This window comes from Mirounga leonina, unplaced genomic scaffold, assembly GCF_011800145.1.
Source record: "Mirounga leonina isolate KUSES-001 unplaced genomic scaffold, KU_Mleo_1.0 Mir_173, whole genome shotgun sequence".
Taxonomy (NCBI): domain Eukaryota; kingdom Metazoa; phylum Chordata; class Mammalia; order Carnivora; family Phocidae; genus Mirounga; species Mirounga leonina.
In genome coordinates this window covers 79,954,253-79,975,241 of record NW_023270447.1, presented here as the reverse complement: position 1 = coordinate 79,975,241, position 20,989 = coordinate 79,954,253, and the positions used below count along the sequence as shown (strand labels likewise).

The 20,989-nt window shown below is 52.2% G+C and overlaps 1 protein-coding gene across 2 annotated transcripts in view; it reads right to left on the bottom strand.

The window, feature by feature from the left end:
* TMCO4 (transmembrane and coiled-coil domains 4) overlaps window positions 1-20,989 on the bottom strand; it is a 90,175-nt gene that overhangs the window by 41,751 nt on the left and 27,435 nt on the right. For both annotated transcript variants that reach the window (XM_035019615.1, XM_035019616.1), the window contains exons 7-12: window positions 13,757-13,889; window positions 6,905-7,002; window positions 6,491-6,634; window positions 5,739-5,858; window positions 1,401-1,565; window positions 383-519 (exon numbers count right to left, since the gene is read on the bottom strand). In XM_035019615.1, the coding sequence (XP_034875506.1) occupies window positions 383-519; window positions 1,401-1,565; window positions 5,739-5,858; window positions 6,491-6,634; window positions 6,905-7,002; window positions 13,757-13,889 (797 nt within the window). The remainder of the gene's footprint in view (window positions 1-382; window positions 520-1,400; window positions 1,566-5,738; window positions 5,859-6,490; window positions 6,635-6,904; window positions 7,003-13,756; window positions 13,890-20,989) is intronic.

The following is a 20,989-nucleotide window of genomic DNA, read 5'->3' as shown; positions in this document are numbered from 1 at the left end:
GCCCCCAAATTTTAAAAGTCTGATGATCATTTATCTTCCTGACCATCGTACGGGGTATTTGGACCACTGAAGATCCGCTCAGATGGTAGCTCTATGCTTGCAGGAAGGAGCTCCTGGCCCCGCCCATCCCCGCAGATGTCCATTATTCAGTGCTTACCTAATTACCTGCTAGAAATGCACAGTCTCAAATTCTCTTCTCACTGGTCCATCCTGGGGTACTTTTGTGACTTGAAAGATGGGGCAGTGAAGACTGTTCAGCACCCCCCAAAGCCACTAGACTGTCTCCATGTGGGCTTGTCTCTAGGGCTGACCTCTGTGCACAGGTCAGCTCACTCACTTCCCCTCTTGCCCCCGCCCCCGCCCCACAGCCAGTCCCAGGTACCTGCTGCCGGGAGAGCAGGATGTGGGCCAGGTGCTTGCCGACCTCCGCTGACCGATGGAGACATACACCCCAGGGGTTGTCGATGACATTGGCGACAGTGAGGAGTGAGGCTGGCCAGGTCAGGGCAGCCACAATGCCTGCAGAGGTGGGATATCAGTGAGGAAAGTAGTGTGGGGAGGTCCTTCTAGGGAAGTGACGGGCTGGCTAATGGATGCCCAAGTGAACGCATGCAGAGTCTTGAACTTGGAACCCATATGTTTTCCAAGGGCCGCCAAACTGCTAGATAGCAATGAAGAAAATTGCAGCTCATGCATTTTTGATTCATGGACTAGATTCCTTCTGTTCAAGCATCTGTCATGGTTGGGATTCCAAAGATGGCCTTGATCTGTCACTCCATCCTGTGTCCTCCCACTTTGTGCTCTACTCAGCGGTGCCCAGCCCTGCCCTGCCATCCACACTAGGCTCAGCCATGGGACTTGTTTTGGCCAACGAGATATGAGTCGATGTGCGACTTGAAATGGTTTTGTGCATGGGGGCCAGCCTCTTGTGCACTTCCGCAGCTGGTGTGGGCTAGCCTGCTGATCCCAGGGGGAGGGTGACAGACAAACGGAGCAGAGCCAAGCTGCTCTCGTTGCCCCAGACAAGGCCAGCCTAGATCACTGGACAGTCGGCTGATCCACAGATGCATGAGCAGGCCCAGCTAGGATCAGTCAAATGAAGCCTTGTGACTTCTCTGCTATTATGAGAAATGATTGCTGTTTTAAGCTACTGGGTTTTGGGCTTGCTTGTTATGCAGCAATAGCTAATGGATAAGCTGTGTGACAATGTGGTTGGCTGTTTACCTGTCCCCTCCCCGCAAAGACCATAAACTTCACGGACAGGAATGCAGCCTTAACTTCTCTGTGTTCCTAAAGCCCAGCACAGTGCCTGGCTCCCTGGGAGCCCTGGGCGTGCAAAGATATGGTAGCAATGGGCATGCTGCTAGTGGTGGGGCGGGGTGTGGGGTCGGGGGGCTTACCGGACAACACCGTGTACTTCAGGGCCTCCTGGGCCACCATGTTGGCCAGACCGCTGAGGATGGTCTCCAGGGCATTGCCAAGCTCCATCAGGTACTTGGCCTCCCATGCCAGGCAGTACTGCTCGCGGCTGCGGGCTAAAGCCGTCCATGGGGCGCTGAAGGTGCCTAGGGGAGAACACAGGTAGGTGGGGTCTCTCCTGTCTGTGACGGGGACCACGTGTCCTTGCGGGCAGACAGAGGACCACCCCTGCTGATGAGCGGCAGCTGTCAGCGAAGCATGGCACCACCCCAGGAGTCAGCAGGCTGGGGTTCGAGTCCCAACTCTGCATTCATTAGTCGTGGGGTGACCCTGGGCACACCACTATCCCACCCGGAGCCTTACTGTGCTTATCTGCGCAGTGGGCAGATGAGTATTTAGCTCCCTTTAGAGTGTAGTCGTAGGAATGAAGTGTTGGAACTTCTCTATGTGTGAAGTGCTACTCTCTCTCACCCTGCAGTCATTCTGGCATCAGCTGCTGAGGATGGATGATAGGAAGGTGCACTGCGCCAAGCAGCTGGCTCTGGGAATCAGCGGGAAGTCATTCTACAAACTCGGGCTGGGAGACGATCTGGAAGTTTGGAGCAAAGGCACCTGAGCCCAGCTCTGTCGTGATCTCACTGGGTCACCCGGTGTTTCTGAGCTTCAGTGTTCTCACTTAGGGACTAGAAATGGGGGATGAGGACAGCACCACCACAGTGACCAACGTCAGACACAAGTCCAACCCTGACTGTCTGCCTCCCTCTCTCCCCTGCTCCGTCCCCTCCCTCTGCCCTGAGTGATAGTGTCACCTCTCTGGCATGACACTGAGGCCCTCAGTGAGCTGGTTCCTGCCTCCTTCCCAGCCCCGTTGCTCCCCAATTTCTCACTTACACTCTGCCCACCCCCCCGAAAAAACCTGCGTCTTCCACGGCCTCTGAAATAGGGGCCACCACTGCCCTGCTTCGTAGCTGGGGAAACTGAGCCATCCAGGCCTCGGTCGGCAGGGACAGGGACGTGCACACATCACACAGTCACTCTATTCGGCGAGAAGGACTAGGGAGTCAGCTCCCTGCCTGACTCAAAGGCCTCATGCCTACCGGATGGTGCCAGGCCAACGCAAGCACCATCCTGAGCCTGCTCCCCCGCTCTGCATGGACCCTGTCACGGCTCCGCGACAGCTCAGGGTGGAGAGCAGGGGCTGGGGTGGGGGAGGATAAGGTGTGGAGGGCTGTATGCCAGCTCGGCAGCTTCCTGGTTGCTTGGCTCACAGCCAGGCATGCCCCCTTGGGTCCTACATCTCTAAGAATGGAATGATAACACCTGACTCCTGAGTGGGGATCACGTGAGAGGTCGCATGCACTGCATTATATAAACTGTAAAGCGCTGTATCGCCCCGAGGCCCCAAACATGCGCTATGGAGCCAGACAGAACAGTGGTAAGTCTGCCCCAGTCCCTGGCTAGCCAGGTGACCCCGAGCAGCCCTTGTGAACCTCAGTTTCCTTATCTATAAAACGGGGGTGACAATGATGCCCACCTCCCTGGCCTGGAGCGAGGGACTCAGTGAGCAAGGCCCTCCAAGATGCTCACACTAGTGCCCGGGTAACTGCAAAACTGCTATCACTAGTGTGAGTAATCCTATTTAACCAAGGGCTGGGGGGCAGAGAATCCAACTGTCCCTATCGCACGCAGAAGCAACGGCTTCTCTCCCGGCAGAGACGGGAAAAGCTACCTTTTTCTCCCTCCTGAACTTCATCTAGTTTGCTCGTTTCTTTCTTTCTTTTTTTTTTTTTTTAAAGATTTTATTTATTTATCTGAGACAGAGAGATTGAGAGAGACAGAGAGCACATGAGAGGGGGGATGGTCAGAGGGAGAAAGAAGCAGGCTCCCTGCCGAGCAGGGAGCCCGATGTGGGACTCGATCCCGGGACTCCAGGATCATGACCTGAGCCGAAGGCAGTCGCTTAACCAACTGAGCCACCCAGGTGTCCAGTTTGCTCGTTTCTTTGACCACCCCCCACCCTCCCTCCGCCCCGGTCTGGAGAGCACGCTGCACCAGGCTGCTGGAAGAGAACACTGAAGAGGGTTTCTTCCCGCTACAGTGAATTTGGCCTTCGACCTGGGGCCAACAGAGCAAATCACACTGAATTTGGCCTTTGACCTGCAGCCAACAGAGCGAGTGAGGGTAAAACAAAGAGAAGGAATTTGTTTCCAGATTGGGCAGAATCGCAAATTCCTTAACTTAGATGCTTGCTCTTACTCCTTCCCTCCTGTCTCGGTCCTGCCTGCAGCGTGGTATCACGGAAAGGAGTGAACAGAGACACCCATAAACTTTGGGTCGGGAGACAAGGGTTCGAATCCTGCATCTGCCTCTCTCCTGAACCTCATGAGACCCCTCTGGGCTTCCTCTCCTGCCAGATCAGGACAGGAACAGCCCCCACCTCAGGGGGTGGATGTGAGGATCCCGTGGGGTAAGGCATATCAAGTTCCCACTTTGTGGGTAAAATGCCTGACTCGGGGTAGGCACAGACTACGCGCTCAGTCAACGTTGGAGGCTCACTGTGTGGGGACGGGGCCTGGCCATCCCACGCCAATAAGGCTCTGGCACTTGACCAGATGCAGGGGGATGGATGCCTCTATACAGAGCCTGGACATTTTCTCACTTGCTTTCTTCTGTCTTATTTAGAAGAGCTGTGGCTTCTACCCTCAGATCCCAGAGATCTGGAAACTCAGGAGAGAGATCTGGAAACTCAGGAGAGAGATCTGGAAACTCAGGAGAGAGATCTGGAAACTCAGGAGGCTGCCAGCACGTGTCTGGTTGGGATGCTCCGGGTTCCTTGACCCACCGTGCTCTCTCTCTCTCCCTCTCTCTCTCAGTGATGAACTGTTTGCTGAGCCTCACACTGGACACTTGCAACAGTGAGCCAGGCAGGGGGTGGACCACGGTGTTAGTCCTTGACGCCACCCTGGTTAGAATCGCCCCGAAACACGTGTTCAAATTAGAGCAGCAAAGGGGACAAATGTTTGTGGAATGTCAGTGAGAAACCAGGTGCTTTCCATGTGTTAGCTTGTTTAACTTAAACTTTGCAAGTATCCTGAAAGGCAGGAATAATTTGTTCTATTTTACAAATGAAGCAGCTGAGGCACGGAGAGGTTAAGTAATTTGCTTGAGGTCAAGATGCACGGATCTCTCACCTACTTCAAGTCCTTTCAACTTTAAGTCACGTGCTTAAAATCCTTTGCTCTCTCTTACTTGCTCTGAGGATAAATTCAAACTCCTTGCCTCACCTCACATGCTCCAGCATGATCTGACCCTGTCAATACCTCTGCCTTCTAGCTCCCTGTTCCAGTCTTCCTGTGTTTCCTTTGCACCCCTGGGCCTTGGTACATGCTGTTCCTTTGCTTGGTTTATACTTCTTGCTCCTTCTTTACCCAGTTAACTCCCAGTCTTTAGCCTAAATGTCACTTTCTCCAGGAACCTTCCCCTCATTCTCCAGAAACACTCTGTTGTTTCTTGTACTGTGCCATCCATAAACCTTCCCTGTAATTATTGCTCAGTCATCCGTTTTCTCCCTTGGATCACATGTTCCATGGGAGCCAAGGCCATGGCGGTGCTGCTCACCATTGAATTCCTAGGGTCTGGCTCAATGTCTGGCATGTGCTGTGTACAATACTCTGTAAGTACTGCTCAATGGATGAATTAATAGGTGAATGGGTGGGTGAATGAATGGGTGAATGGGTGAATGGTTGAGTGGATAGGTGGGTAGATGGATGCCTGCATCGATGAATGAATGGGTGGGTGGATGGTTGGACAAATGGATAGATAGTTGGATGGATAGATAGGTAATGGATGGATGGATGCACCAATGGATGGATAGACGGATGAGTGGGTGAACAGCTGAATGAGTAGATAGGTGAGTGGGTATATGGTGATGGATGGGTGGATGGGTGGATAGGTGGGTGGATGGATAGATAGTTGGGTGGATGATGGATGGATGGATGTGTGGATGGATTGGTAGACAGGTGGATGGGTAGGTGGATGGATGGTTGATGGATGGGTGCGTGTGTGGATGATGGACGGATGGATGGATGGATATGTGCACAGATTGATGGATAGATGAAGAGTGGATGGGTATGGGATGAAGTCATCTCACCTTCTTGAGCCTCAGTTTCCTCCTCTGCAAAATGGGGCTCCTCCCCCACCCCTCCAGTGGTATACACAAGCAAGGGCCTAGGCCAGGGTTTGGCCCACAGCAGCTGTCCCAGCTCAGTTAACACCTCCCCTATCCCCCCACCCTTCTCTGTTCTGCCCCTGGTCCTCACGGTATTTGCCGGATGCCAGCCATCCTGTGATGGCGATGGTGATATGCAGCTGCCTGCCTTCTGTTAGAGGCAGAAACGTGAACTCTTCAATAGCCCCGACACGCTTCTTCATCTTGTATCCTAAAGACCCAGATACAAAAATGAGGGTGGAGATGACTGGGGACCCCAGGAATGTTTGAGTGGCTCTCTGTGCTCGCACACTCACAGTGAGTGCCAACTGCGTGTCCTCTCCCTGGACAAATGTCTCATTTTTAAGTCATTACAGGGTAGTTGCCATTATTGTCCCCGATTACAGCCAAGGCTAAGACACTTCCCAAGGCTGGCCGGCTCCCAACGGCAGAGCTGGGGCTGGAACTCACTGCTCCATCCTGACCCCATTGGTTCTAGATCTTTTCTTCCCACGAACATCACCGGTGTAACACACTCCTCCCAAAAAAGTGGATCAAACTGACCATGATTCTCCATGTGGGGAGGGATGGATCCCCCTCCCCCCGGGGAGTGGAACAGGGATCTCTGTGTGACTAGGGGGCTGCTGACACATATGATTTGGAGTCCCCCCCCCCCCGGTGATACTGGTAAACGCAGGAAGCCTGTTGCGAGTTCCCGCAGGGCTGGGACCCAGCGTGAGAAGAGTCGTGTCCTCCTCTGTCCCCTGGGGAGCCATCCCGGGTGAGAATCTGGGCCTGTCCTGTAAGAGCCGGGCCTCCCTGGCTGAACATCCCCCAGGGGCCACCACTCCTTTGGAACCTTACCTGTCAGGCCAGCTCCAGCCGCCCCGAACAGCGAGGTTATGACGGCGATGCCGGCCACCGAGCCCAGAGCCGCCGCCCCAGCACTGCCAATGATCGCGGCGGCCCCAGCGGCCACGAGAGGGGCAGCTAGACCCCCGGTCACGCCTGCAAGGAAAACAGGCCATGGGAGGTAAAGGCGGGAAGATGCGGCCTTCCTGGTTCTTCCTCCACTGGCCGCCCACTGCCTTCCACGGATGCTTCTAAGAAGGCGAATGAATGAACGCACTTCCTGCTGACCGAGCACCTGGTGTGCGCTGGGGGCCACCTCCCAGCGGACCCCCTTACACTGTCCTCTCTAGCTTCGAGCCTGGCATCGTGCCTCGCTCCGCACCGCCCCAGCCCCTGTGGCCCCCGCCCAACCTGGCCTGGCCTTACCGATCACAGTCCCGCCCCCGACAGTGGCCAGGCCTATCAGGAGATAGCGTTTCCATTTCCTCCGGTTTTCTTTCTTCTTCCGGGATGCCTCAGCCGTCCTGGGGGAAAAGAGGTTGGTCTTTAGGGCTGGCTGTGCCTGGCACCCCTTGAGACCACCCCGCCTCACCAAGCCCCCAGCTAGGATCCATGCTTGCACGCTGCCATGCAGAGCGAGGTACCCAAGTCACCCTGGGCCGGTCGATGGTTTTAAGAAGCTGAGAAGTTTCCAAAACCCAGCTGGGAAATCCCAGTGTGTGGGATGTGCTACTTACCCAATGGATCCGTCCTAACAGGGTTGCAATTTCAATAATAAGAAGACAAAAAAAATAATAATAGCAAAAGCAGCACAAAAAATATCTTTGAACAGATGGACCCAGAACAAGTACAAATACAATCACAGACTCCATCGCCCCCGTCTGCCCTTCCCCTCCCTGCTCCCCACCATCTGATCCCATCTCCCGCTGAAAATGTCAGCTCTCAGAGACCTTGGCCTTGGGGCAATAGCTACAGTCAGCCAGACTTGACCTTTAAAAGCTATAAAATCGAGCAGAAAGGAAGCATTTGGGGTGAACTGGGTCAGGTGAAGCTGAGGACGGCTGCCCTTAGCGTGCATCAAGCCTGGCCCCCGTGTCAGGTCGGCGGCCCCCATGCTGTGGGGCTATCAGGAGCAGGATGAGGGACCCAGGGCAGGTCGGTGCAGCATGAACTCTGAGCTGAGGTTGGAGTTTGGACAACAACTCAATGTATAGCGTGACAGCATGATGATCAAGAGGGAAAATGGTTAATATTTACTGAGGGATCCTTCTTGCCAGCCGCCGTGCTTTGTACTTCACATGGTTTCTCTTACCCTGGGAGCAGTTTTATTATTGTGCCCGAATGACAGACCAGTGAAGGGACAACAGCATCACCCTCCTGAGGGGCTGTGGGCATCGAGGAAGAGCATGCCTGTCACGCATTTAGCATGATGGCACACCGCAAGGGGTGACCGAAAAGGTGGCTGCTATTCTCACGAGACTATGTGCGTTTCCCCAAGCCTCAGCTTCCTCTTCTGTAAAATGGGGTTAATAACAGCTATCACGTCAGGTTGCAGGTTGTAAAGATGGAACGCATTCTTTCTTCATCCACCCAACCAACAACCCGTCACCAAGGGTGGGCTTCGTGCTGGTACTTCTGCACGTCGAGTATCTGTGAGCAGAACCACGCAGCCCTCGACCAAGACTCGTTTCCTTCCCATCTCGTTCCTCCTGAACCGCACGTTGTCTTGAGAAGTAGCTCATCCTCCAGTCATCGAAGAGAAGTGGGATTTGAGCTGGGCGTTCAGGAGCTGCTCCGCCGTTTGGTTCTCTGCCGGCTCACCTCAACGAATCCTTTTCCCACGCCCCCCTCCCGGGTGTCGAGTACAGCCCTTCACAGCTACTTCACTAAGGGAAGCGGAAACCCAACATCAATGTCACCACGTACACCACAGGCGCTGCTTCTTGGTGGCTGAAATTCATGCCATCGGACGTGGGATGAGGCTGAACTGTGTGCATCGAGCAAAGCAGAAGGCAGGATGGCGACAGAGCGTGGGTTCTGACGTCAGGATTTGACCTTGTGAACTTGACCTCGACCTCTGCTGTGTGGTAGTGGAGCACCATCCACCAGGTTCGGCTATCCCTCCCTGTAATGGTCCTCCCTGCACAAACATTACACATCCCTGCCCTGTTGCACTGAGGGGCCCCATGACTCACTGTCGCCAATGAAAGGTCAGTGGAAGTGGTGTGTGCGTGTCATTTCTGGAACAATCTTTAAGAGTCAGCGCAGGGGTCTGATGAGCCTCCTTCTGCTCTGCCACGAACCAGCAACATTCCAGATAGGGGTCACTCCGTCACCCTGGACCCAGGACCCAGGACCGACAGTGCAGTGTGGACTAAAGCCACTGCCAGTCTGCAATGGACACATACTATGAACAAGAAATGCACCTTTGTTGCTGTAAGCCATTGAGATTCGGAGGTCATTTGTTAACTGCAGCAAAAGCCAGTCTATCCTGTTGGTTGAGCTACCTACTGTGACTAAGGACCAATTATTTGACCCATCTGACTTGCCTCCCCCTGCAAGTGGGAATAATAGCACTTCATCCCCGGGGGCACTGGGAGGGCAAATGAGATAATCCACACACAGCGACTGGCATATTGTAAACGGCCAGTATGTTTGCTGCTATTATCGGTCCTTTCATTATTACGATAACTGTCTCCTACATGCAGGCTGGAGATATACTTTGGCCCTTGATTGCTAGCACCACTCCGTGCAAACTGGAACGTTGGCAATTAGTTGTTTTTGGCAGAGTTCAAGGTCTGAGGAAAAGACTCGGCTGCTGAGGACGTGCAACAGGAACGCGCATGCACCAAGCAGCTGTCTCTGAATCGGCGGCATCTCATTTCACAAACTCGGGCTGGGACACAGTGCGGAAATTTGGGGCGGAGGTATCCGAGCCCAGTTCCACCATGATCTCGCCGGGTCACCCAATACTCCTGAGCTACAATTTTCTCACGTAGGGACTGGAAATGGGGGGATGAGGACAACACCACCATAGTGACAGATAGTATAACCCTGATCGTCTGCCTCCCTCCCTCCCAGCCTCCGTGTCCCTTCCCTCTGCCCTGAGTGAGGATAGTGTCACCTCTCCAGCATGACACTGAGGCCCTCGGGGACCTGGCCCCTGCCTCCTTTCCAGCCTAGTTGCTCATTATTTCCTCACTCATGGTCTGCCCTCCAGAAACACTGCACTGCCCCCGGGCACGGCCTGGGCCTCAGCCCCTGTGCTCCTGCTGGGCCTCGGCTGTCAAGGACCTTCTCACCTTCCTCTGGCTGCCTATACATTAGTCATCATTCAAGAGTCACCTCCTCCAGGAAGCCTGCCTGAGCCCCAGGGTTGCCTAAATGCCTGGACTCTGGGGCCCCTGACCCTCTGTATTCAGCATGGAATTCTAGACCACTGGTTTTCAAAGGGTGGGGCTTTTGTATCAACTGCATCACAAGCCCCCAGGGTAGCTGTTAAAATCACAGCTTTCTGGGCCAGAAGCTCTGGGCATGCAGGTGGTCAGGGAGCTGTACCCACAGCAAGCCCTCCAGGGACCTGCTGTATCTTAAGTTGGACAATTGCCCGGACAGGACCCTTCTTGCTCTCTACCCTCAGCAGCTTGTCCTGGGCTCGGGACCTGGAGGGTGCTCAGAAAACCTTCTCTTGAACAGAACCTAATCATTCCGACAAGGACTGGACGTGAACATGTTGCAACAGTATCTACTCCCCCATGCACTGCCCACATCTATAAAGCCGGCGAGGCATTTTGGCTAAATATTTTATTTAGCCAGAGAACAGGCCAGTCACCATCAAGCATAAAACTTCTGAGCTACTAGGACCCATCTGAAATGTTGTAAAGTTATATAAATTTCTGCTTCTAGATTCCTCCTGCAGCGACATCTGTGCAACCATGATACTAGATAATCTTCCCTTTTAGCGGAGTTTATGCATAGTGGGGGGGAGCTCATACCCTAAAGGGAATAAAATACCTATACAGTAAATAGGGTTCTTGAAGCCGTTTTACTTAAATGTATGAATCCTAGTGTATCAAATCCATTTAACAAAGATTAGATGGATGATATACTCTAATCTCTAGCATTATTATTTAAATGTTTATAAAAATTTGCTGAATCAAAGAGAATACAGTATTTCCCCCCAAGTTATTTAGCTAAGGACTTCTCTCTCAATATTAACCCAAACTGATTTCTTTACTTATTTAAGTACTCGAACGTTCTTAATAACTGTTTTGTACATGAAATGAAGGGCTTTGCCATTCATCATTAATTAACACAGCATTTTACTCTTGCAGTTAATTCCATTGTCTGACTGAATTTCAACGTCTAAAGCACCACAGGAGATGCTGGCTGGGAGTTACGTCTACAATGCTTCCTATATTTGGATATGGGAATTCAGGGCATGACGCTAAATCCAAATGGAGCCCCGTTCCCATTATTGACCGCCCACAGGTCAGATACCATGGCAATCTCTGCCACGCTCATGCTCTGGGGTGCCAGAAATGACCCTGAGTTGGTGTTCCACGTCAGCCTTCCAAGGACAGAGGTTGAAGCCATGGATACATGGTGAAGAACAAGACACCTATGTTGCCCATCTCATGGATCCACAAATAAAGGTCACCCCCTGCCACTCATCTCCCACCATGAGAGGGTGTTTCTTATCCTTAGCACCATTATCGACACCTTGTCTTTTTTTAAAATCACCTTCTCCAGTTGATAGAGGGAGAGCTTATTTCTGGGAGTTCTAGAGACAGATTCCTAAGTAAAAGCACAGAAAGCCCCATTAAGAATGATCTTTACTGGGGCGCCCGGGTGGCTCAGTCGGTGAAGCATCTGACTCTTGATTTCGGCTCAGGTCATGATCTCAGGGTCATGAGTTCAAGCCCCGCATTGGGCTCCACACTGGGCATGGAGCCTACTTAAAAAAAAAAAAAAGTATCTTTACTGCTTTCTTTAGAATTAAGGAGGGAACCTGGGGGTGTCAACCATGCCGTGAGGGATGCACTGAGTGCCGTTCAGATGGATACGGTGGTTGAATCCGATGGTGCCACTGGCCAGTGGTGTGACCTTGGCCGAGGTACGTCACCCCTCTGACCTTGTTTCTTCCTCTGCAGAACCATCAGGGGACTGTCTGTGCATCAGATGAGATGGCATCTTGTCCTGCATCTACTGAGCGCTCAGGGACAGCTACGTGTTGACCATGTCATTCTGATGTGGTCAGTGTTAAGCCAGCAGGACATGCACTAACATTTATGGGCACCTACTATGTGCTAGGCGCTGGTCCAAGCTTCTGATCTGCATCCATTCATTTAATCCTCCTAATAGCCCTGCGATGGAGATACAGCCATCACCCCTCTGCTGGAGGTGAAGGAGCTGAGGCACAGGGAAGTGAAGTCACCGAACATGTGGGGGAAGCTCGGGTGGCCTCTGGGCTCTGCGGGGTGGGGGGAACCCAAGAACAGAAATGTACATCATCCCCCGAACCCGAGCTGCAAAGGATCGCCTCAGGGTGTCGAGTGATAAGCTCACCTTGCAGAAACACAAACCGTGGAGCTAAAAGGAACCTGCACAGAATTTGATCCTCTACTTGTCTAGGTGAAAAAAACGTGCCGTTGCCCGGAGAGGGAAAGCAACATGCCCAGGGCCACACAGACATTTAGTAGCAGAATCACACTGAGAACTAGGTCTCCTGGCCCAATAGTCTCTAGGCCTCCCCTGGGCATCAGACCCTTCCAGAGACCACAGGAAGAATCTGAAAGGTCTCCAGAGTCCCTAAAGCAGAATTTAAAACTTACACATGTGGAGTATTTTTCTGAGGAAAGGGCTCATGTGTAGGAATGTGAACGATGATGATGTACTACAGCAAATAATGATATTTTTCAACCAGTTACTCTGGGCAAGTCCTGCTCGAAGCACTTCCCATATATGAACTCATTTGAGCCCTCCCAAGGACCCTATAAGGAGGGTGCTATTATTGTCCCATTTTGCAGATGAGGAAAATGGAAGCCCAGAGAGGTTAAATAACTTCCCCAATGTCACACGCTGAGCTGGGCTTTCCTAGAACTTCTGTTCCGCATCATCTCTGATCTGGCATTATGAGTATCGGCAAAACAGATCCTCTCGGTAACATGTTTTTCTTCTGATAATAACATTTCCAAACAAACAGCTAAGATTTTCCAAGCATACATACATGCATGTGCGTGTCCGTGTGCAACAAGACAAGGCTCTGGGCCCTGCTCGTGACTATGGTCATGGGCCTGGATCCAGGTGTTTCTTTACTGACACAGCTCTGGGAATTAACACAAGCCTGTTTGTTCTCAGGTTATTTCAACAGATCAAGTTGCTTCCTTTCTCCAGGAAACAGCCCCTTCCTTTGCCCTACTAACCCCAGGCAGGAGGGCAGCTCCCCAGCTCTGAAGTTGGCTTCAAAGCTACGTGGGACTGGCGCAAACTGGCCACTCCAAGAGAGCCATCGTGCTGGACAAAGAGGGCGCTGGGAGACGTGCCTGGTGCAAAGAGCCCGCAGTTAGACTGTGACCGGGATTGACTGCTGTGGTATCAGATCCCATGGAACGTGTTCCGCCAAGAGCTGAGCTCTGGCCAAGCGACCAGGACAATTTCCCTCTATACACGCCTGACCATGCATAGATAGCAAAGCCGCTCTGCAGCTGGAAGGTACCGGAAGGGAAGGACTCCTATCTATTGCGCCCCTGCTACGGGCCAGCCCTGGGCCGAGCCCTCCACATGACCATGTTAGGTTTTCACAGTGACCCTGGGAAGATGCTATCCTTATTCCCATTTTACAGATAAGAATATTGTGGTTTAGGGAAGGGGGGCGCTGTCCAAGGTCAACAAGTAGATGGGTGTCAGAGATAGGATTTTGATCCAGGCCACTCTGGCCCATGGACAAGGTATTCCAAGAGCCTGAGGTGGTGAAACGGGGTGCCAGGGTCACAGACTATTGATGTTACAGACTCACGCCCCTCTCCCCCAGCCATAATCCATTGAATCCCCACTTTGTACAACTGAGGACTGGGGACCAGAGAGGGGAAGTAACTTGCTAAGGCCACACATCGAGTCAGGGCTGCATTGGGACTCTTGGTCCAGTGCTCCTTCCATCCTCCTGCACCAGCTCTTAATGGTGGGGAGGGAAGAGGGGAGCATCTGTTATCTGCAGGGCACTCAAGTGGAAATCCTCAATTCCTGGCAGGCAGGGCTGGGGTCACGGGGCTCCCTTACTCAGATTCCTCCTCTTTGGTTTCCTTCAGGCTCTCAAGGAACGTCTCTTCAAGGAGATCCAGCTCCCCCAAAGGCACTCGGAAGAGGGAGGTCATGTGGCAGATGAGGACGCGGGCCCGTGCATCATAGCGCCCTTGAAAGAGAGAAACAAGGGCAGAGAATCAGTTTAGGTTTTAAGCACAGAGACCTTAACGGCAGTGTAACAGGTACAGCCCCAAGCCTGGAAACGCCCTACATGCACAACCCCACCGGAGGTGGTCAGCTAAACCACAGGCCAGCCTCCTGGATGGGATACGGTGCAACGCTGAAAACCACCGACCAGAGGCAAGGTGGTATTTTTCACCAAATTAGCAAAGATCAATTTTTTTAATCCCAAAGCTGTTAAGGAGGTGATGAAAACAGGTGGGTGCTCGAGGACCTCGCTGGTGGGAGTGTGCATTGATATAAACGGCCCGGAGGGCCATTTAACAATACGGATCAAAACCTGAGAACAGGGGTGCCTGGGTGGCTCATATGGTTAAGCGTCTGTCTGCCTTTGGCTCAGGTCATGATCCCAAGGTCCTGGGATCAAGCCCCACATCGGGCTCCTGGCTCAGCGGGGAGCCTGTTTCTCCCTCTCCCTCTGTCTCTCTCCCTGCTCATGCTCTCTCTCTCTCTCTCTGTATCTCTGTGTCTCAAAGGAATAAATAAAATCTTTAAAAGCAAACAAACAAACAAACAAAAAACAAAAAAACCCTGAGAACAGCGTGTACTCCCAAAATCATAGAGACACAAAGTAGAACAGTGACCAAGGGCTCGGGGAGGGGGAAAGGAGGGCGTTAGCATTTAGGGGGACAGAGTTTCAGTTTTGCAAGATGAAAAGAGCTCTGCAGGGGCACCTGGGGGGCTCAGTCAGTGAAGGGGAGGCCCTCTGGGGGGCTCCCAGTCGGTAGAGTGGCCTACTCTTGGTTTCAGCTCAGGTCATGATCTCGGGGTTGTGGGATTGAGCCCCATGTCGGGCTCCACACTCAGCAGGGAGTCAGCTTGAGGATTTCTCTCTCTCTCTCTCTCTCTCCCCTCTGTCCCTCCCCCTGCTCATGCTCTCTCTCTTTCTCTAAAATAAATAAATCTTAAAAAAAAAAAAGAGCTCTGGAGATGGACGGTGGTGGTGGCAGACACAGTGAATATGCTTAATGCTACTGAACTGTATCCTTAAAAATGCCTAAAATACTACATTTTATGTTATGTGTATTTTACCCAATAAAAAAAAGGAGGGGGGAAAGATGTGCATCCCCGCTGGCCCAGGAATTCTATTTCTGAAATGCTAATCTTAAGAAAACAATCCTGAATGTGGCAAATAGTAAGTAAAGACCCTACCACTGCCTTTATAATGCAGAAGTGATAGCAATCTGGAGATTTCTTTTCTTTTTTTTTTTTTAAAGATTTTATTTATTTATTTGAGAGAGAGAATCAAAGACAGAGAGCACGAGAGGGAAGAGGGTTAGAGGGAGAAGCAGACCCCCCACTGAGCAGGGAGCCCAATGTGGGACTCGATCCCGGGACTCCAGGATCATGACCTGAGCCGAAGGCAGTCGCTTAACCAACTGAGCCACCCAGGCGCCCAATCTGGAGATTTCTAACATCAGGGGATCCGTTATGTAAACTACAGCACATCCGCCCCGTGGAGAATAAGCCATAAAAAAAAGATTTTTTTTTTTTTTTTTTGACAGAGAGAGAGACACAGCGAGAGAGGGAACACAAGCAGGGGGAGTGGGAGAGAGAGAAGCAGGCTTCCTGTGGAGCAGGGAGCCCGACGCGGGGCTCGATCCCAGGACCCCGGGATCATGACCTGAGCCGAAGGCAGACGCTTAACGACTGAGCCACCCAGGCGCCCCCATAAAAAAAAGATTCTTAAGAAAAGTTTGTAAATCTGAAAAAGATGCTTATATAATGAAACAAAATTTTTATTTTATTTTTTAATTTTTTAAAGATTTTATTTCTTTATTTGACAGAGAGAGAGCGAGAGCGAGAGCAGGAACACAAGCAGGGGGAGTGGGAGAGGGAGAAGCAGGCTTCCCACGGAGCAGGGAGCCCGATGCGGGGCTCGATCCCAGAACCCTGGGATCATGACCTGAGCCGAAGGCAGACGCTTAACGACTGAGCCACCCAGGCGCCCGAAACAGAATTTTTAAAATAGATAGATTTACTTGAGAATAGGGTCCCAGCTAAGGAAAAAAAAGCCCACTGCTGAGGAAAAAGGGAGAGAGAGAGGTCAAATAGGATTTTTTTTTTTGGTCTTTTCAAAATTATCCCTAATGAACTTGGGTTAATTTTATAACTGGAAAAATTAATCAATCAAAATTTAACCAAAGGTGGTCTGTCCAAGCCCAGAAGCTTGTACGAATGCATTACTACTACCTGGTTAGTGAGGCACGAGGGACGTGAGGGTGCCCTACCTCCGAACATGACATCACTCAGCCGCCCAAGCTGGAGACGGGGGATTCGCCCATCCTCCTCCTTCACCCCGCACACCCAAAGTCCCCGAGACTGTTAGTTTATCTAAAAAATCTCCACTGGGGGGGAAAAAAAATCACTGCATCCCTGTCCCGGCTTCCCAGCCCCCACTGGGAGGGTGGCCGCTCTGACTGGGACCGGTCTGGGGGTCTCTGTTCTCTGTAGAGAACCTGCGTGTTCCGCCACATGGTGGGCATAGCGGGGCAGTGAGGCCCCTTGGGGTGCAGCACGTCAGCACCTCAAGCCCCCAAACCTCCACCACAGCCTCCAGTCATCCACTGACACTGGGGCTCCCCTCTGCCTCACTCAACTGGCTCCAGGCTCTGGTGGGGACGGGACGGGTGTTATCTGGACCCCAAAGATTCCGGTTCTGTAGTGTGGGATGGGCCCTGGGAGTCTGTCTCTGCATGTGCACAGCCAGGTTTGAGGACCACTGGTCTGGGGGCCGGGAGTAGGAGGAACAGAGCTGCCGTCAATCCGGACCCTGCTCTTGGGTTTTTCTCCCTCAGACGCCCACTCGCCCTCCTTGGCTCCTCCCCAAGGAGGCCTGGGCTCCTGGCACTCTGCTTTCTTCTTTCTTTGGCGATAATGTAGAAATGTCACGATTAGAACCAAATCTAAACCCTACCATGACCTTCAAGGCCCTTGGTCAAAGTCCCTGACCTCAACTTCTAGAACGTTCCTGCCTCAAGGGCCTTTGTACTTGCTGTTTCCACCACCTAAAAGGCTCATTCCTCAGATCTTCATGGGGGGCTTCTCCTCCTCATTCAGGTCTCCGTTCAAAGCCTCCTGCCCAGAGAGGCCCTCCTGACCGTCAGCCTATTGCTCTTTGTCCCTTTTCCCTGACTTTTGTTCCTCACAGAGCTCACCAGCTCTGACATACTCGTTTACTTTTGTTGGTCTCTCCTCCTGAAATACAAACTTTAAATAAGGGCAATCTTATAAGGGTAGTCATTGTTCTATCTTTAGTTCTCAGAATGGTGCTTGCCACAAAGAACAAATGTTCAATGAATAACTTGACGGACTTGGGGAGGGATCCTGTTTGTGTGTCGAACCCTGGGCAAACAGCTCACCCTTGCTTGGGTGGAAAGTGGAAACGGTGAGAGTCACCTCACAAAGGTTTGAGGAGAGGACTCCCGGTCCACGAGAGGCCCCTAATGAACGTTACGGCATTAGACTCCTCCGCTGGGCACCCGCGATGTGGGCAATTATATTATACTAAAAGAGCAGCAGCTAGCCTTCACCATGCACGGCCCTCCAAAGTCCTGAAGTTTGAAGTTTCAGCTTCTGCAGGATAAACCAGTTCCTTCCTGGCATAGAGCACTCAGCAAGCTGCGAACTGGCAGTGTTTGCCCCCCTGTCCTTGACTGCAACTGTCTGCGTGCTGGGGAGTAGACACGTCTTATCTCGGGATTACTAGGTCAGTTAAAGCTTCATAAAGGAGCTCCCCACTCTCACAGACTATTGCATCCAGGTGATAGTTGAGCTGTGGAAAGCCAGCCAGCCTTGGCCATGGTGATTAATTGGTGGCAATTATAATTAGCTGTGAATTCATACTCTGCTGGTTAAAGCTCCTGTGATTCAGCTTCTGGAATAAAGGTTGCCAGGTACATAGGTGGTCAGCTTCCAATGTATACTCAGGCACGGGGTTCTGGAATGTGTAAGGGTCACTGGTGGCCAGGCTGCTGGACTTGGAGCTGAGGTCCTATATGAGGCAGATGGTAGGTGGTTGGGGAGGGGCATGAGTCTGAGGCGACCCCGACACTGGGGTTTTCTGGTCCTGGCTCTACTGCCAACTTGCCAGGTTGGCCAACTCACTCAAGGGGCTGACTATCCTGTTGCGGAGCTCGGGTCAAGAGCCTGGGCATCGTTCCTGGTTTTTCTGGTTGCCCTACTCCAACATCCAATCCACCAGCTAATGCTGTCAGTTGCACCTTCAAAATGTATCCTGAGTCAGATCCCGGCACTCCACACCCATTGCCTGCCACGGCCACTGTGACCACCTTCCCTCTTCAACTACCGGCCATCACCCTGGTTCTCATCTTTCACGCATGCCAGCACTCTATGTGTCGCCCAGAGTCAGAGGGGCAAAGTCATATGGCTAATTGTGCTCTCTGCCCAACTAAAAACTCTCCCAATGCACTCAGAATAAAATCCACATTTCTTCCCGTGGTCCACAAGGCTGGACATTACCTGGCCCCTTCCCACCACCCTCTCTCCCCCTTCACTTTCCCCTGATCCCTGTTTCACGCACCAGTACCTGGCCCACCAAGAAGCCAAGCTCTTTCCCACCCCAGGGCCTTGCACTTGCTGTTCTAACTAGAAGGCTCCTCCCCCAGAGCTCTGCCTGGCTGGTCCCTTCTCATCAGTCAGGTCACAAATTTTATCTCCTTACAGAAGCCATCAGCCTCTAAAGTACAGCAGCCCACTGCTGGTCACGCCGTCCCATTCGTGGTTACTTCCACTGTTGTATCTGTGAAGAGCTTGACTGTCTGGCTCTCCCCACCAGACTGTCAGACCCATGACGGCAGAAACTTCTGCTTTGTTCCTTGTTGTCTCCCAGTGCCCAGGATGATGCCCAGCAATTAGTAAGATGTGTTGGCTCAGTAACTAACTGAAACTCTCCCTTGTCTGCCAGGTTCTCTGATATGCCCACCCATTTCTCCTCCCACCGCCAGCTTAGACTTATTCTCTCTTTCCAGTACCCTCTGAGCCCTGCATCCCCAGGGACAAGGGAGACACTGGGTTTGCTGGGTAAGGCCTCTCTCCTCCTCTGGGTAAGGTCATCTCTTACAGTGACGAGTTACTTTTAAATGTCAAAGTCTTGACAACGCCTCAAACACCCTCTCTTGGATCTGTTCATCACTCAGTTTCTTCCTCAAATGTCACCGCCTCTGAGAAGTCCTCCCTGACTCCACTGCTTTCTACTCCCTTATCAGGAGGTATTTTCTTATCACCTTTTAAAAATTGATTTTTACATTGGCCGACTTGTTTATGATGTTTCCCCCTCTGGAACAGAAGCTCCAAATTCACTGTACAGTCCTAGCATCCAGGTGTGTGCCCAAAACAAAGCGGATGTGTAATTATCTTTGTAAGAGTAAAGAACAGACTATTTGTAGGAATGAATGAATGAACGGATCTCTGTTGGGAGTGGTCCAAAATAGGGGAGAATAATTATGCTGGATAAGATTTGTATCTCCTTCCAGCAGAAACACCCTATGATTAATACTCATATCAATACTGGAAGCTTCATTTACGCCCTGCCTCCTCGAAACTAGACGTGGTGGTGCCCTCCACATGTACCGGTTCCCTGAATCCTCACAGCCACCGCAGCAGGCAGCTGCTGTCATAGCTCATTCAATCCAGAAAGGACACAGAGACAGAGACGGCTGGGTCACTTGCCCTGGGCCACCCATCTGGTGGGTGAAGCGGATGGTCCGACTGCAGAGGCTGTGCCCTTGGCCCTGCCCAGGACATGGGAACCGTGGCTGAGGCAACAAAACTCACATATTGCTTTTGGCTTCCGCTCCTCCCGCCTGGCGTCCCCTTGAATCTGGGTCAGGCCTTGATCTTCCCCAGCCTGCCCAGCAGTGGGCAGTGAGCACACAAGGTCGCCCCTGCTACTCCTGAGGACTGCTCAGATCCCAGTCCAGAGCCTGGGCCGGCATTTCTGGAAACCCACCCGAAGGACCAAGGCCAGAGAAACTGGTCTCCCGAGGTCCCTCCCAGCTCAGAGATCTAAGGGTCAGCCTCTGGGTGTCTGTTCCCTATCCCACCCCCCGGGAGGAAACTTCAAAAGTCCAAGGTCACTTGGACTTGAAATAGCTCCAAAGCAGCCTCTGCCCTATCTTTCATCGACCTCAGGAGACCAGAGTCTGCAAGTCACTGAGCACGTGAATCCAGATGATGCGATGTAGGGTTGAGACCCACAATGGGAGGTCACAGGGGAGCTTGTGAAAATTCAGATTCCCCGGCCCTGCACTCAGGCCTGGCGTGGGGCTTGGGATCTGTACTTTTCACAAGCTCCCTATGTGATTCTGAAGCAGGTGGTCCCCACTCTGAGAAACACAACAGTGGGCAAGCAGGTTAGTGCTTCCAGGTCTGAGAAGGTCTGGGCACCCTCACGCCCGGAGGCAGGGGTATGATCGAGATCCCCTGTGCTGTCTCTGCAGGAAGGAAAACCGTGGTCCGTGGCGCTCCTACTAAGTGCCAGGCATCACCAGAGGAGTTAGCCCATGCGACTGATTGCTCAACCTCCCAACGGTCTTAGGAGCTTGGTATGACAATGCTTGGCTTTGCTTAAGAGGGAAGAACAGGTGCAGAGAAACTTTCTAAGTCACTCAGCTGAGAGAGTGGGGGAGCTCGGATAACAAGCCAGGATTATCTGATGTCAACATCTCTGTCCAGTCCAGTGTGGCTGTCTCTTAAAGGCAGATTGACTCTTGAGTGAGTTTGAGGGTTCCAGAACAATCCCACGTGGTCAGCAGCGAATCCTATTTTCTGTGTTCAGGGGTATGTGGTGTGCACACACAATTCCAGGCACAGCCCTAGCTTATGGTCCACAAGACAGGTCACCCTGTTCTTTGGAAAATCTTGGTGGGGGTGGTGGTGATGGGGCGGGGGGAACCTAGGGATCTCAGCTCTGCCACCAGGGGGCAGGAGTGCACCAGCCCCACATAACTACCGGACAGCCCAGGTGCCCACCCCAGACATACAACCCCATACTGCAGAAGCCCCTGG